Source organism: Aotus nancymaae, unplaced genomic scaffold, assembly GCF_030222135.1.
Source record: "Aotus nancymaae isolate 86718 unplaced genomic scaffold, 86718_ANA_hifiasm-v0.15.2.pri h1tg000008l, whole genome shotgun sequence".
NCBI lineage: Eukaryota > Metazoa > Chordata > Mammalia > Primates > Aotidae > Aotus > Aotus nancymaae.
The window spans coordinates 44,457,149-44,474,498 of NW_026988419.1; the positions used below are offsets into that span (position 1 = coordinate 44,457,149).

At 34.8% G+C, this 17,350-nt stretch overlaps 1 protein-coding gene across 27 annotated transcripts in view; it reads right to left on the minus strand.

Moving 5' to 3' along the window:
• Positions 1 to 17,350, minus strand: part of GULP1 (GULP PTB domain containing engulfment adaptor 1) — a 311,204-nt gene that overhangs the window by 11,546 nt on the left and 282,308 nt on the right. For 18 of the 27 annotated variants that reach the window (XM_064373266.1, XM_012464086.2, XM_012464087.3 and 15 more), the window contains 2 exons: positions 4,108 to 4,332; positions 2,313 to 2,451 (listed from right to left, as the gene is read on the minus strand). In XM_064373266.1, the coding sequence (XP_064229336.1) occupies positions 2,313 to 2,451; positions 4,108 to 4,332 (364 nt within the window). The remainder of the gene's footprint in view (positions 1 to 2,312; positions 2,452 to 4,107; positions 4,333 to 17,350) is intronic. The other 9 variants (XM_064373270.1, XM_064373271.1, XM_012464099.2 and 6 more) reach the window with 1 other exon arrangement.

A 17,350-nucleotide genomic window follows, 5' to 3' on the forward strand; every position in this document is an offset into this window, starting at 1 on the left:
TGCTGCATAAATTTGCATAAGTAAAAAAGAAGCTGAATGTTAATAGCCAAGAAAATGAGGAAAATGTCACCAGCGCATGTCAGATATCTGCGGCAGCCCCTCCCATCAAAGACCCAGAAGACTGAGAGGAAAAAACGGTTTCATGGGCCAGGTCCAGGGCTCTACTGCTCTGTGCAGCCTCAGGATGTGGTGTCCTGCATGCCAACCACTCCAGCTCCAGCTGTGGCTAAAAGGGGCCAAGATATAGCTCAGGCCATTGCTTCAGAAGGAAAAACCCTAAGCCTTGGTGGCTTCCATGCAGTGTTGGGCCTGGAGGGGCACAGAAGACAAGAGTTGAGCTTTAGGAGCCTCTGCCTAGATTTTAGAGGATGTATAGAAATGCCTGGTCGATTGGGCAGAAATCTGTGGCAGGAGTGGAGCCCTCATGGAGAGCCTCTACTAGGACAATGCAGAGGAGAAATATGGGGTTGGAGCCCCCACACAGAGTCCCCACCGGGGCACTGCCTAGTGGAGCTGTGAGAAGAGGTCCACTGTCTTCCAGACCTCACAGTGGTAGATCCACCAATAGCTTACATTCTGTGCCTGGCACTCAAGGCTAGCCTATAAAAGCAGCCATGGGGGCTGTATCCTGCAGAATCACAGGGGTGGAGCTGCCCAAGGCCCTGGGTCCCATCCCTTGCATTAGCATGCCCTGGATGTGACACATGGTGTAAAAGGAGATAATTTTGGAGCTTTAAGATTTAATGATTGCTTCACTGGGTTTCAAACTTGCATAGGGCCTGTGGCTCCTTTGTTTTGCCAATTTCTGTCATTTGTAATGGGAACATTTACCCAAAGCTTATACCCTCATTGTATTTTTCAAGTAACTAACTTGTTTTTTATTTTACAGGCTCATAGGCGAAAGAGACTTGCCTTGTCTCAGATAAAACTTTGGACTTGGACTTTTGGGTTAATGCTGGAATAAGTTAAGACTTTGAGAGATTGTTGCAAAGGCATGATTAGTTTTAAAATGTGAAAAGGACATGAGATTTAGGAGGGGCAAGAAGTGGAATAATATGGTTTGGGTCTGTGTCTTCACCCAAATCTAATCTCAAATTGCAATCCACACTTACGGAGGGAGGGATCTGGTGGGAGGTGATTGGATCATGCTGGAAATTTCCCCCTTGCTGTTCTCATGATAGAGAGGGAGGTCTGATGAGATCTGATGGTTTAAAGGTGGCAGTTTCCCCTGAATGCACTGTCTTTTCTGCTGCCACGTAAGATGTGCCTTGCTTCTCCTTTATTTTCTGCCATGACAATGAGTTTCCTGAGGCCTCTATCCATGCAGAACTGTGAGTCAATTAAATCTCTTTCGCTTATAAATTACCCAGTCTCAGATGTGTGAAAACAGACTAATACACTAGTCTTGTTACTTTGTATTCACAAATTAGTCCTCTAACATATATTGAATACCTAACATGAGCAATGTATTTTAAGTTCCATGGAGGAAACAAATATAATATGGGCCCTGCCATGTATTAAAGTCTTAAGCTAAAACTTCAAGTTATATTCACAATGACTTAATGTAAACTAGACAGTATGCTATCAAGCAGATTGTGTAAAACCCTCCTTTTTTCAGTTTCCTTTTAGACATAGTGACTGATTCATGACCATTGAGATTTATTCTTTCAGTTTCTGTCACAGGGCACAGATGGATATATATTACAGTCAAGATATTGAAAATGAGCATCTGTTAGATGTTTTCTAATTCATCAGATAGAGACTTTAATGCTCATTCCAGATATATAAAAGATAAAACAGAAAAGCAATGAATTTATAGCATTTTAGATAGGAAAAAACCCTTACAAAAGGTTAATATGCTCATGAAATTCATATAATTTATGTAATTTTTTCAACTAAAAAAGTTCATAAACCCTATGATGACAAAAATATTTTAGCCAGCTCTATTAAACTTGTCAAAATTAATATAATTACCACCAGTTATTTTTAATAAAGTAAAAAATTAAAATATAATCCTCAAACAGTGATATATAATTAAATATTTTATATTATTATGTAATACATAATATTATTGTTCACACAATAGGTAAAAGTTGCAAATAGAGATGTCTTTAGTAGTATAGTCTGAATTATAAAGTAAAATATAATTAAGGAAATTTATACATACAGAAAAATAATACTTTAATAATTAAAATTGTAAGTGAGGTTGTTAAGATACGTAATTTCCCACAGTCTTAATTATACATTTAAAATGTATAATTTTAAATATACACAAATATAACAAGGAACATTGATTTGTTGAGAAAGCTTACTAATCTCAGAAGATCTACTAGGCACTGGAGGTGGCTGTGTGCCATTGCGAGTAGGTATCGAAGACTGGTGTGATGTTGGAGAAAATGGAATCATATCAAAGATGTCAGTGGAGGGCGACTTAGGTGTCATACTGCCTACCTGCAATGAAAATAATACGAATTAGGGTAGTATTTCATATAGACACATTGTAATGCTAAATATTTCATATGCATATGTAACATATATAAACAACAAATTCAGTTGAATCATAAGAGTTTGTCATTTTGTAGAACAAAAATAGTTAAGTATTGGCAATTTCATATGGTTCTATTAATTACGATAAATGCTCATTAAGAAGAAAGCAATAGAAAATTTCTGCAAAAATGGTAACATATTATTCCAGATAGATATAAAAGATACAGTGAATGTTTTGGATATATAGAAGTGCTTGCTACTTGTAACAGAGACTTAGATATATTATAAACTATTCACATAAAAATATGATTTCAGTAAGATACTCTGCATAAGATTACATTTTAAACAGGAATAAGTAGACATAAGTGACTTGCCTTCTTAAATATAAGCATTCAAATGCAATTGATTTTTTTTGCATTCTCAAAAGTAGGATTTATTTTAGTTTGTATTTATAACTAAACTGATAGTCATTGCAGTACATTTTATTCTTGAAAGATTTCATCAAGTTTTCTGTAGTAAATAGCTATCTTATAAACTAAATTAATAATCACCTATGTACTGCCCAAATCATTGAGTTTTCTGACAACAGTCTGGGCCAGAACTGAACACATATAGGGACAGATAAATAAAAATCTCATGAAGTTGTAGCCAAGAAGTAATATAAAAATTAGACATTCATCACTTTGTCAAACAGGGGACAATAGGCATATATGTATAATCTCCTTTGAAAACCATCTGATTGGATCAGGGATTAAAAAAAAAGAGAATTTCTATTTTGAGAGGAATAGTGATGAAAAATTTGCTTTTCCTGTGAGAATGTGAACAAAGATTGCTTAGAGTGGTTCATATTAAAATTAGATTTCTCAGAATATGTTTACTTTTCTGATTCACAGATGATGCAGGTGATGAAAAATGAGGCTTATGTGTGTAGAGAGTGATGGATTTACTACTCAGCTAAAATAATTGTTAGTATATTAGTTTTCATGCAGGAAAATTGCTGTCATCCCCCTTTCTATAACAATTTGTTTATTGTATCCCCTTACCTCTTTCCTCTTACTCAGCAATACTATTCCCTTAATTATCCCATTCCTGTATCCCCTCTCACTTCTATATCTCTGCTCTTTTCCAGGATACAAAAATTCTAAAATCTTGGCTGTCATTAAAAGCAAAACAAACCAACCAAAAATTTACTTACTCTGTCCCTCTTTAATCTTCCAGCCTCTCATCTCTTTCTTTTTCCTTCAAGGCTAAGCTCTTTGAAAGAGATACTACACTTTCTGTCCCAATATTTACTTCATTCAATCTTTAACTCTTAGCAATCCAGATTTTGCTCTTTTTGCACTGAACTCTACTGAGATTGCTTTTACCAATGATCCAATTTCCCAATTGCAATATCTGATAGATCCTTTGTAAATTTCTACACTATCACAACCCTATACTTGAAACTTTCTAGTATCAGGTAATCAAATAAAACAAAAATGGCACATAAAGGCTCCAGATCACATCACGTTGATTCAAGATATATCTAAATTTTTGATAACTTTGTAAATAGCACATTTTGGCGGAGTTTAAACAAAATAAGTGGGATAATAAAAAAGAGTTATCTGCTTAGCAAATTACATGAGGTCTTGGGATGCTGCTCTCACTGACTGGCTTGGGAAAGCCACATTTAGAAGGTGGTGGTATTAACAGTCCCAGTGATAGTCTTGAATCAGGCGAGTTGACAGGAGTGACAGAGATGGAAGAAATATTGAGACAGGGAGATGAATCACCACTACTACGCCAGAAAGAGGATGAGCATCTCTGAAACCCATGTTGCTCATGACCAGACATTTTGTGCAGCAGCTGTAAAGGAATGACAGAAAGAGAAATATCCTAAGAGAACAGAAGGCAAGGAGGAAGGGAAAAAGGATACATGAAATTTACTTGAAAAATAGTGTTTTGTTAAGATGATAAGATCATTTCACAGTAACTTTACTAAAATTAAAACATAGAGTTGATTTTCCTATGTCATAGTCCTTAGATTGTGGATTGCTTAATTTGATCTTTTTTTACTGAAATACTACATTTTTAGATATTTTAAATAGAATATTGCATTAATCAGGACCCGAGAGGAAGAAAATGGAGAGAAAAATGAAGAAAGCATAAAGATTTATTTTGGAGAGGGCTTCTATAATGAAATGGGAAAAGGAAAGTAATGAGAGAACAGTCACAGAACTAGGAGAAAACTGTTGTAAAAAAGTTATGGCTTTGTAGAATTTTCAAAAGGGGTTACAACATACATTTTATATTTAATCCTCAAAACATTCTTTGAAGTTATCAGTAGTAGTAATATTATGTTTTTATTATAATAAACACATGAGAATTAAGGTCCACAGATTCTTGGTGACACTCTTTTTTTTTTTTTTCTTTAGACGGAGTCTCACTCTGTCACACAGGCTGGAGTGCAGCGGCGCAATCTCAGCTCACCGCAACCTTCGCTTCCCAGGTTCAAGTGATTCTTCTGCCTCAGCCTCCCAAGTAGTTGGGATTACAGGCACACGCCAACACACCTGGCTAATTTTTGTATTTTTAGTAGAGACAAGGTTTCACCATGTTGGTCAGGCTGGTCTCAAACACCTGACCTGTGATCCACCTGCCTCGGCCTCCCAACGTGCAGAGATTACAGGCGTGAGCCACCGCGCCCGGCCAGTGACATTCTTATATGAAGTAGAAAGCAAATTCAAAATTCAAAACAGTCTGACTCTAGTCATCGTGCCCTTTCCATAGCCATGAGAAGTTCCAAATTGTAGACTTTGGGGGATGAGAAGAGGTGATTGTCAAGCATCTCAAATGAATCAGAACGATAATAATAAGCAAGTAATGTACTGGGTTTGAACATCAGTAGTTGCATGACTTTTAGGGGCTATTTCCATTACAGCATGGAAAGCTACTGTTAAGAGCTGAGCTGGAGAGAGCTGAGCTGCCAGATGTCACGTGGCCAATTAAACAGCAAGCCAAAATGGAAGTAATAATCAAGCCTTTATTCATTTACTGCTATAGTATAAGCAAGAGACCACAGAGAAGGTGCCTGTTCCATCAATGCTCCATTTTCCTCATAGAATGGCACTAAGCAAGGGTCAGAAGTATCACTGCAGAAGTGAAGCATTGTCTCATTACTTAGGGACTTCTGAACAAAAGGTTCCTAAGGGTTTTCTTCAGACAAGAGACAGTGGGAGGGAAAAGGGAACGGCTAGCAGTAGAAAAGTACTGAATACTGAGTCATAGTTGAGAAAAGTGGTCTCCAAGTCCCTCAAATAAGGCGGTCCCAGAAAAGGCACCTAAGGCTCCCTAAAAGGAGGCCACTGAATGAAGTTGCCTGGGCTATAAGTGCAGATACACACAAGAGCATGGCTGGCCAGAGGGCCTAAGTACTACATTCAGTTCCTCCAAACTGCACCAAATACAATGTGACCAGGGCACTTTTCTCCCACCAAATACAATGTGATGAGCTTTGCCAGGCAAAGCCTTTGTAACTGCCTATGCTCAGGGCAGAAAGATTGTACTTTCAATTCCAGCCAGGAGCCACATTCCTTAACTGCAAATCACATTTCAGAGATCTTTCACCACTAAAGATGAATGGGACTTTAAAAATTCAGGCAGCCAAGAAAAATCTGATTTTTGATAAACTTTATTGTAAAAGGCAGTAAGTAAAATTAGAATTGGAAGGACCAACAAGTCTGAGGTATGTCCTTAAGCTAGGAGGCCCTTCTTCACATATTTCTGGAAGCAGAAGGAAAAAGAAAGCCATGTAAAGTGAGAGATTAAGTTGAGGGAAGGGTTCAGTGTGGAAGCAAAATCTCTGATAGTCTGAGTTATATAACTAATCATTCTATTAATATGCATATATATGTAATTTTTGATTTCTTTATTGATCTCCATTGTAATAAACCTCCAGCTATCTATGTAGAGATGTGTATGTATGCTATTTTTAAAATCTATTTTTGTTCAATATAACTTACTGTATAATTCTGTGCTGGTGGTCACATTTTTAATTATAGATTAAACTTGTAAGTTCCTTGAAGGAAAATTTTTGGTTTTTGTTCCCAAATACTCTACATAACACATTAGTGTCTATGAATATTTATTGTCTAATTTATACTAGAGCATCTTTTTACTTAAACTGTTAATTGATAAGGCTATCTGTACTGAGTAAAGATAATATAGTAAGTGGAAGTTGTCCTTGATATTATCTGAATTAAAATATAAATGGTAATACTCTATATATTTTACAACATATATTGGCTGAAATTCTTTACTAGGTACCTGAAAACAAACTGAAGGTTAAAATAACCATACTTGAAAGTGCTCTGTTATTTTTATCATGTTGTCTGCAGTATGTATTCTCATAGTATGCCTTCCTCTGGGGAGGTAAATTTACAGAAATGAAGAATGTATATAATATAAAAATAATCAAGTACTTATATACTACAATTAAGATGGTATTTTTTTTCAATTTCAAAACGGTAAATCAGGGATATTTAATCATGTCAACAGTTTTGGTAGCTAGAGTTTAAGACTCCAAAACTATCCCTCACAGGTCTTCTTTGGGTCATCAGTAATTTGGCATTTTTTTGTTTAGATCACATAGGTCTTTAAAGTATAGAATTAGTTGTTCCCAACACAAAGAAAAGATAAATGTTTGAGGTGATGGATATTGCAATTGCCCTCATGATCATTATACTTTGTATGCAGGTATCAAAATATCATCTGTACCCACAAACATATACAACTAATATGTATCAGTAACAATTTTAAAATTAAAAATAAATTACTATATATAAAATACATTACACAATAAAATCCAGAACTTTTCTCCACAAGTTAGAAAATCTAGAAAATGGGCCCACATATTTGCATGAAAATAATTGACTGGTATTGAATATCTGCTGTGTCTTTAAAGTTAGCCTGTGATTTCAAATTTATCACTCCTTCCATATGCCCATTTCACACTTCAGTGTCATAATCTGCGCCATATTGAAGTTTGAGTTTTTGATTCCTAACCTAGAAGCAATTCAAGTCAAGGAATCAGATATTATATCTAATTCCCCATAAAAATGAAATGTAAGTCCAGCACATTTAAATACATGGGCAAATTTAGTGCTTGATTCTGTACTAAATGGTTAGGCCTATTCAATAAAGATATGAACATGCAGATGTAGCACCTAAATGGCAAACAGTGACAATTTTGCACTGAAGTTTCAAGGTTCTGGAACTAGTCTTTTTTTAGGCTGTTGTTTTTAACTGGTTGAAGATGTTTATGTGATTAAGTAATTAAATACATTGTTTAGAAGAAAACCAGTTTAAGAAATTTTATTCTGGGCTTTCTGTGAGTATTCTGACAGATGCTAGGAAACATATTTTTTGGACTGACTTACAGAAGTACATGGCACCACTGTTCAACCAACTCATTTATGGTCATAGTTCCAAGTGTCTTTTTTCTTTAGGAACGTGCACAGAATCTGAATTATTATACTAAAGTGAATTCTGTGCTCAAAAATTACATGTTAATTATGCAGAAGTTGTTAGGTTATTCAGATATACTAATAATGAGTATCCATGTTTGAGAACTGTTGTTGCTATGCTTTTGTAGCTCTTTTTCTTCTTATTATTTTATTTTAAGGTCTGGGATACATGTGCAGAACATGCAGGTCTGTTACCCAGGTATACATGTACCATGGTGTTTGCTGCACCTATCAACCAGTCATCTAGATTTTAAGCCCCGCATGCATTAGGCATTTGTCCTAATGCTATCCCTCCCCATTTGCAGTTCTTTTTCTCAGTAAGTAGTGTCTTTGTGTATTTAGGCAATGGTGAATATTTCAACCTTAAGTTTTATATAAATGTGACAATAAGAAGAAATATCATAAAAGTGTTTGAATTCTATTAGTAAATATTAAACACATTTAAACAATAACAACAGAAACACTGCTTTTAAGATTAAGAAATTCTGTAGTAATATCTATAGAAACATTATGATTATACTGAATTTTTATGTTGTGCTTTTAATTGCACTGACAATACAAATCTCCAAAGACTCTTTAAACATAAAACAAAAATGTCAAGATTAAAATATAATTTATCACAATTATTAAAATGGCAGAGCTCAAAATTCTATTTAGAATTAAGAAATAAATTCCCTTACATTTATATATTAAATTAATTTTTTCTAGTTAAAAAACCTGGAAAACTATAAATAACATTAAAGATGGAGAAAGATAATAAATAGTATAAAATGTTCTAGCAGATCTTTCTAGATTATCTTGCCGATTCATATTTTTAAAGTTCATTGTTATAACATATCTTCAATATCACTTTTTAAATAATGTTTAAAAGTAATAACTTATCTAATTTAGAAATTATAGCACAAGGTCTGTGTTTTTTTTTCGGATTTCTACATCTACAGTTGGTTTATATTGGTCTCTTAGTTGTAAGACCTACTATCTTATACTTTTCACAAGAATCTTGACAGTTAAATGGATATAATTGTACCACAAAGTGGAAAACTGAAATAAGGAGAGGCTAAATGACTTGACCAGGTACTTATGATCAGAACTGGAATGGGAACATATTATTCTTCCCATTAGACAGGGTTTATGCTTTCAGAATTATCTTGTGCAACTAACAATTATGAAAGTGAAATTGTGGAATGGTAATCATTTTTTGTGGGCATCAAATGTTCTTGAACCAATTCATGTTTAAAGTTTATGCCTTTGTTTAAAGATTCACATTCAGCTTGTTGTGTAATTAAGATCTTTCACAATCTGCTCTTGCCCATTCTGACTTCAATAGTAGTAGAGAAAACACTAGAGGGAAATAAATAGGTACATTGTTTACCCACAATGAAATACGCATTTTTATAATTGTCCTATCAAGTCTAATCAGTGGCCACACAGTTGATTATGTAAAGAAATAATTTTATCTAACACTAGGTTTAATTGAAAGGAAGACATTTGTTCTACTCAGCAATAGAAAGCCCAGTATTCCCTAGGACTACAATTTTATTCACTTAACTTCCTGGCAACAGTCTGGTTTGGTTAAAACCTTCTATAGTCAGAAGAGTAAAATGAAAGTACCCAGATACAAGAATCAGGAGGAACGTTTTGATTTAACTTGTGATGCCCACATCTTACAATGAAACAATCTTCTGCAGGTATTCATGAGGCTATGAGGCTACGAGGGCAGAATAAACTTTTTTTTCTAATATAAATGTAGGCAACATTGCCATATGAATGTAATAAATGGAAATCAGATTGTTCCTAGATAATTAGTACCAAATGGTGGAAAACCCAGCCTCTAATCTATTGCCAAACCACTAGAACACAGCAAAAAGCAAACAGCATAGTCAAGTAATGGAAATTTCTCAGTGTATCTAAGTGACTGTATAAAATAAGGATCCAATTTATAAAACCAGTGAAAAGATTTCCACAATTTCAGTATTAAACAGAGGTATGTAATATAGGTACTATTGAAGTCGATTTCATTTGCTAGAAAAAGAACCCATGATTGATCCAATCATGTGGTATTTAGAAGATATGTAAATATTCGGTTTACAGATGAGTAAAAAATATTTTATATACATGAAGTGTCACATATTCACATCAAGTTTTATATGAGAAAGTGAGAAATAGGAGTAGTCTCCATTTATTATGCATATGAACAATTGGTTTTAAGTGAAAAGGTATGAAGCAAATATTAAAGATATACTTTTTACTGTTAGGAATGTCTGATTTTAATACTGAACAAAAAAGTAGTCTCATATTATTTTATTTAGCTAGAACTCAATTACATAAACTCACAGTAACCAAATTTATATAGGGCATATTAACTGAACAATAAACAATGACAGTAAAAAAGGACAAACTTTTTTTTTCACTCAAGCATTATATCATGAAACCAGATCTTCTCTTTGAATTTCAGATTTGCATATTCAACCATCTAATAAGCATCTCCAATTGGCTGTCTAAATAACGTAGGCAAAAGTGAAACATTGATTCTTTATCACTCACTTTTCCCCAGTCATATCTATTACAGAAAATGGCATCACTACCCACATGTACAGGATTAAACTGGAAGGGACATTCCTGGTCCTTTTTTGCATGTGTGCATGTACTGCCCCCAACCAATCCATTAGTGAATTTTGCAAGCTCTACTTTCAAAATGTGTCAAAAATCAAGCTCTGCCCATAATCTCCACAGGTAGAATTATAGTCCAATTTACCCTTCTCTTAGACTACTGAAATGTCTATTTCTGGGACATCACTTTGTTCTCTTTACAGCCCATACTGCATATAGCAGCCAAATGATCCACATTTAAAATCTTCAAGTGACATATTGCATTAAAAAAAAAAAATCTATTACCATTGCCTATGAAGGCCTATTATATCTAGACTCTGAGTCTTTCTTCAATGTCCTCTCCAATTGCTATGACTTTCAGTCACTACACTGCAGTTGCAAAATTCTTGTTATTGTTTTCAGCCTGTTGCATTTGCTAACATTTTATCATTCAGGTTGCAATTCAAATGCTACCTCCTTAGAAAGGGCTTCCTTCCCTGATCACTTTCTCTAAACAAAACTCTCAATCATTCTCTTATATTCTGCTGTATTTTGTTTTATTCATAGTATATATAAGATCTAAATTTTAACCTTTATTTATTGAAATATTTGTGTATTTATTACCAACCTCTCTTCCTCATGGGATGTAAAGCCTTTAACATCTGAAATATATAAACTGTAAAAACCCAAGAGCCTAGACATATAGAAATATTACATTTTCAGTACACATTTTCTAAGATTCCATAGCAGATCACAACTATATCAAATGTATACAATAGACAAGTGAGATAAAATGAAAATCAAAATAAAATGCATTGTAACATATGGTCTGCTTCCAAGAACAATCTCAAAATCCCAGTGATGAAGTAGTGGGATGAGGAAGAGAAAAACCAAAACTAAAATGCACACCATAAAACCCTGAGGGAACTTTCTAGAAGTTTTGAATATTTTTATTCAAGGTCTCAACTTAAAATTACTTAGTTTGCAACTTCAAAATCCATCAGTATGACCAATTTCTGTTGATGTATATAAAATATAAATGACTGACAAACTTTCTTTTGTTTAGTTTTTTATTTTGAGACGGAGTCTTGCTCTTTCACCAGGCTGGAGTGCAGTGGTGTGATCTTGGCTTGGTGCAACCTCCACCTCCTGGGTTCAAGTGATTCCCCTGCCTCAGCCTCCTGAGTAGCTGGGACTATAGGCGTGTGCCACCATGCCCAGCTAATTTTTGTATTTTTAGTAGAGACGAAGTTTCACCATGTTGGCCAGGATGGTCTTGATCTCTTGACCTCATGATCCACCCACCTCAGCCTCCCAAAGTGCTAGGATTACAGGCGTAAGCCACCGCACCCAGCCATGACTGACAAACTTTCTAAGAAATACCAACCTTCCTTTAGGGTGTCTCTGAGGAAAGTGGAAAAACAAATCTATGTTCTCACCTAAGCAGAGACTCATTAAAGTACAAAGGTGTCCATGTAGATCATTCTACTGCATTAAAACGTATAATTACATTTCAAATTTATGACTTAAAATAGAATAAAGATATCAACATCAATAAGACTATATTTTTTAGAAGATTTGGTACTTTTGAATAATTGTCTTGTATTACAAAATTCAACTTTAACTTTGGACCTCTTGTTGGGGAAGATAGCTTGTCATTTTCTAGTTATCCAATCAAGTTTTTGTTTGGTTGTAGTTGTTTGTTTGTTTTTGAGACAAGGTCTCACTCTGTCACCCAGGCTGGAATATAGTGGCATGATCATGGCTCATTGTAACCTTTACCTCCCAGGCTTACTGTACCCTCCACCTCCCAGGCTCAAGCAATTCTCCCACCTCCACCTCCCAAGTAGCTGAGACTATAGGCATGCATCACCATGCCCAGCTAAGTTTTCTATTTTTGATAGAAACGGGGTTTTGCTATGTTGCCCAGCCTGGTCTCCAACTCCTGGACTCAAGCTATCAGCCCACCTCTGCCTCCCAAAGGGCTGTGACTGCAAGTGTGAGCCACCATGCCCAGTCTAGTCAAATTTTATAAAAAATGTTTCTGTTGCTTGCCATATCTGACTTCATCTTCTACTTCATCACAAACTGATAGGAAAACAACATCTATATGAGTGATTTACATTATTTTCATTTTCACATTACTTTTAATTCCACAGCTCCCAAAATTCTTTTTTCTTTTCCTTTCCTCAAGAGACTGTATTAAAGCTAAGATTAAAGATGTCTTTTATTTGACGAGCAATTGCTTAGTGTGAACTACATTGTGTTAGACCAGCATATCCTGACATTTCAGAACATTATTGTGCTAATGTTTATTTTTATGAACCAAATTATAGCATTAAATCATTTATAGATAACTACACTTAAATTTGAGTTTTTTGACAAAAGTGTTACTTTCCCGTTAACTTGAAAAATTTGGCTTCCAATAGGATCAAGACCTGTCTTGGGCCGGTCAGTTGTGAAGAGTTTTCTGCGGTTGGGGCTCCTTTCACCACTAAAAACTTATCAGATATCAAATTAATTGTATACACCATACCATGTTATGAATCCCATTACGAATACCTATGTTGTAATTCAATATGCATAATGGGATTCATAATTCACTTCAATGCTTCTTTAATGAATGTATAGATCACTGCCTCTAATCCTTTAAACAACCTGATGAGAACTTTAGTAATTTTGGAACATTCTAATCCTCAGTCCTCTGAGCTCAAAACAAACACATAAAACCCATAAGAGTCTTATTTCCAGGGTTATAAACTCATTAAGCGTTTACTTTGCTAGCCATGGGGGCACTCTGGAAGGTACTTCATGTTCCTGCTGTGTGTCCTATAAAACTAATGTTCAAATTTCACAAGAAAGAACAGATGTAAAATATTTCTAACTTAACAGAAATTTGCTTTATTGTAGATATATGGTAAGCTATTAAATAAGTTATATTTTAAATTCACAATTTATTATTTGCAATTTGAAAGTCTTTTTCAAATTCAATAGTATGAATCATTAAGAAATCTTCAAAAATAATTATAGGTTACTAATTTTATGTTAATTTATTTTAATATCAGGAATTTGGGAGCTCATTTTAATAGATATAAAAAATAAGCTGTACTTAGTGTTCTACTAGTTTATTTCATAGCTACATAACTAAAATTGGAAATGAGAGGCAAAACTGTTTTTTAATAAGAAGCACATTAGCAAATGCTGTAACAATGTTTTTTAAATCATTTGAATTGGTTAGATATCAGTTTACCCTTTAAATTTTAGCATTTAATTTTACATTTAAATTTTAGCAATTTTATTTTGTTTTATTTTTTATTTTTTTGAGATGGAGTTTCGCTCTTATTACCCAGGCTGGAGTGCAATGGTGCGATCTCGGCTCACCGCAACCTCTGCCTCCTGGGTTAAAGCAGTTCTCCTGCCTCAGCCTCCCGAGTAGCTGGGACTACAGGCTGCACCACCATGCCCAGCTAATTTTTGTATTTTTTTAGTAGAGATGGGGTTTCACCATGTTGACCAGGATGGTCTCGATCTCTTGACCTTGTGATCCACCCGCCTCAGCCTCCCAAAGTGCTGGGATTATAGGCGTGAGCCACCACGCCTGGCCCAAATTTAGCAATTTTAAAATGCCTGAGTTCACTTTCTTTTAAAAATCAAATAAATTCTATTTTCACGTATTTATTTGTTGTGAGAACAATTGAAACTACTCTTGGCAATTTTCAAGTGTATAATACCTTGTTATTAACTATTATCACCATGTTGTACAAGAAATCTCTTGAACTTGTTTCTCCTGTCTAATTAAAATTTTGCATCCTTTGATCATCTTCTAGACCCTTTCTCCACAACTCTGCCCCCGTCCCTGGTAACCACCATTCTACTCTCTGCCTCTATGAGTTTCACTTTTTTAGATTCCACATATGAGTGACATCATGTGATATTTGTCTTTCTGTGCCTAGTGTATTTCACTTAGTACAATGTCCTCCAGATTCTATCTTAATGAAGATGTACATCTTCCAGCATATTAACAATTAAAAAAAAATGATAAGATTTTAGGAGCTACAAAGCCACATGACAAATACTTTTTAAAGTTAAAGGAAAGGTATCGACAATGATACTACATGACAAAAGAATATAAGTAGATTGCAAAGTTATAATTTGTCTTTCCATAATGATCAAGGATACAATAAGTTTTCTACATATATGAACTAAGTGCAAGAAAGTGATTCAAAGAAAATGATTTCTTTTCAAATTTAACCTCTTAGTTGCAGTTTTTGAAGCATTTTATTCAGATTAATCCTGGCTGAGATGAACACAATGCCTAAAATAATTATTGCATAACATAACCTCAGGAGTGCTAATTCAGTTTAAAACATGGTTAGTTCTATATTTTTACTGTCTGTATATAACTAGCTCCACTAATGAGAATTGCTAAATAAATAAATTATGCTTACAGACAGGCTATGTTTCATTTATATACCAACTTGCATGCTTTTCACTTGAAATGGCTGTTCTAGCCAAATGGTCAAAGAAATTGAAGCAAGGGTCATCTTGTCATTCTTCCTGCCCTTTGTCACTTCTGAAGCTGCCTAAGTAACCCTATGAGATCAGCAATGCACATTCATAATCCTGACCCTGATCCACCTTCTTCTCAGAGCAATGTCTGCTTTGGGAAGATAAATAAAGGTAGAATGCAGTTTTAATAATATGTTTGAAACCTCTTTGCTCCTCCCAAATATTCTTCCACAGATAAAGAGGAAACACAATGATGAGCATTGGGTTTGCAACCAAAAAGTTGATACAGCTTATTTTACTCCCTTGCCAATAAAAAAACTGATGCAAAGCTGCTCCTCATATGTGATGAATTCCAGAAACAACTACATTATCAAAACTCCTTGAAAAAGTTGCTTCTCCTTCATATAAATGACGTATATTTATTCTCATTCTCCTAGCATATTTCACAACATGGCTTATAATACTAATTTCAACAAGACCCAAAAGGATGTGTGTTCCATCTTGGAATAGAAGGCTGAATAACAAGTTTGAGCTGATGCTCTGTACCTTGGAGTGAGAGAGGCAAGAAAAAAATCATAATCCTGCAAACAGGGACAAGAAAAAGTAAGAAGGAATATCATAATAAAACCAGAACTTGAAGAGGATGCTCCAGCATAGATATGTCAGTACCTCAGTCCCAACCTCTTTCTTCAAGACCATAGCAGCCCTACTGGCACAAACCATCTGCCAAGCAATGGAAATACTCATTCTTTCATATAGGAGGTAGAAAAATGCTAGTTTACAGGAAAGATCATTTTGTTGACCCATTTCCAGAATGTGTCAAGTTTGAAAGCCTAAATGAAACTTCTATAGAAACATTCTTTTTCATAGTGATGAGCTGGTAAATGATTCTAGTATTAGATATTATATATATATATATATATATATATATATATATATATATATTTTATTGCATTTTTAGGTTTTGGGGTACATGTGAAGAACATGCAGGATTGTTGCATAGGTACATACATGGCAATGTGGTTTGCTGCCTTCATCCCCATCACCTATATCTGGCATTTCTCCCCATGTTATCCCTCCCCAACTCTCCACCCACTGCTGTCCCTCCCCTAGTTCCCCCCCAACAGACCTCAGTGTGTGATGCTCCCCTCCCTGTGTCCATGTATTCTCACTGTTCAACACCCATCTATAAGTGAGAACGTGCAGTGTTTGATTTTCTGTTCTTGTGCCAGTTTGCTGAGAATGATAGTTTCCAGTCACAGTATTAGATATTTTAAAAATGAACACCCTAGGTATTGAAGCACAATGAGCTTCCATAAAAAAAATTGTAACAAATTTCTTTTTTCAGTTCATAGTATTATGTTATAAGTTAGATATTAATTTTTTGAGACAGGATCTTTCTCTGTCACCCAGGTGGGGGTGCAGTGGTGCTATCATGGGATGTGCCAACACTCCTGGGTAACATTTTGTAGAGACAAGATTTCACCATGTTGCCAGACTGGTATTGAATCCCTGGGCTCAAACGATCTGCCTGCCTTGGCCTCCCAAAGTGTTGGGATTACAGATATAAGCCACTGTGTCTGTCCTAGACATTAAATATTTTTAAATGAAGAATAATCAATATACTTTAATAGAGAATATCAGTAGTATAGATGACTCAAACTGAAAAAAAAATTCTCCTGAATATATTTTGCCTAGAAAAAAATATTGTTTTAAATTCCACCTCCCTCCAATAAATTCTCTTTGCCAAAATCACATAATAATGATATCATACACGGTATTGAGAAAAGGATTTCAAAACTGTGACAAGTCAGACTAAATATTTTAACTAAAAAGCCTTGAGTTTTGTCTGCAGAGAATACCACTAATTTTAATGTTTGAAATACAATTGCCTCACACTCAGTGGGAACCCTTACTATGTTATATTAAGAAACCAGGTTCAGTCTTGCTCACAGTTGAATTCCTATAATGAAGTTCAGCACTTCAAGGGGAGACTGGCATAGGTCATTAAATCTAATCCAACAAATAGTAATTAATAGAAATGAAAGAAGATTATGCCACAAAGAGAAAAATTACATTATTTAATAAAAGTTAAGACTAAGTTAAGGGCTGAATTACATTGGAAAACTCAGAGGAAAATAGCAAAATAGAAAACAACTCTGGTTTGAACTAACTAGGTAATTTTAAATTAAACTGCTTAGCAGCTTTCTTCTTTATCCATGTTTACTTTAAAATCACTGATCCCAAAGTATTATATGAAA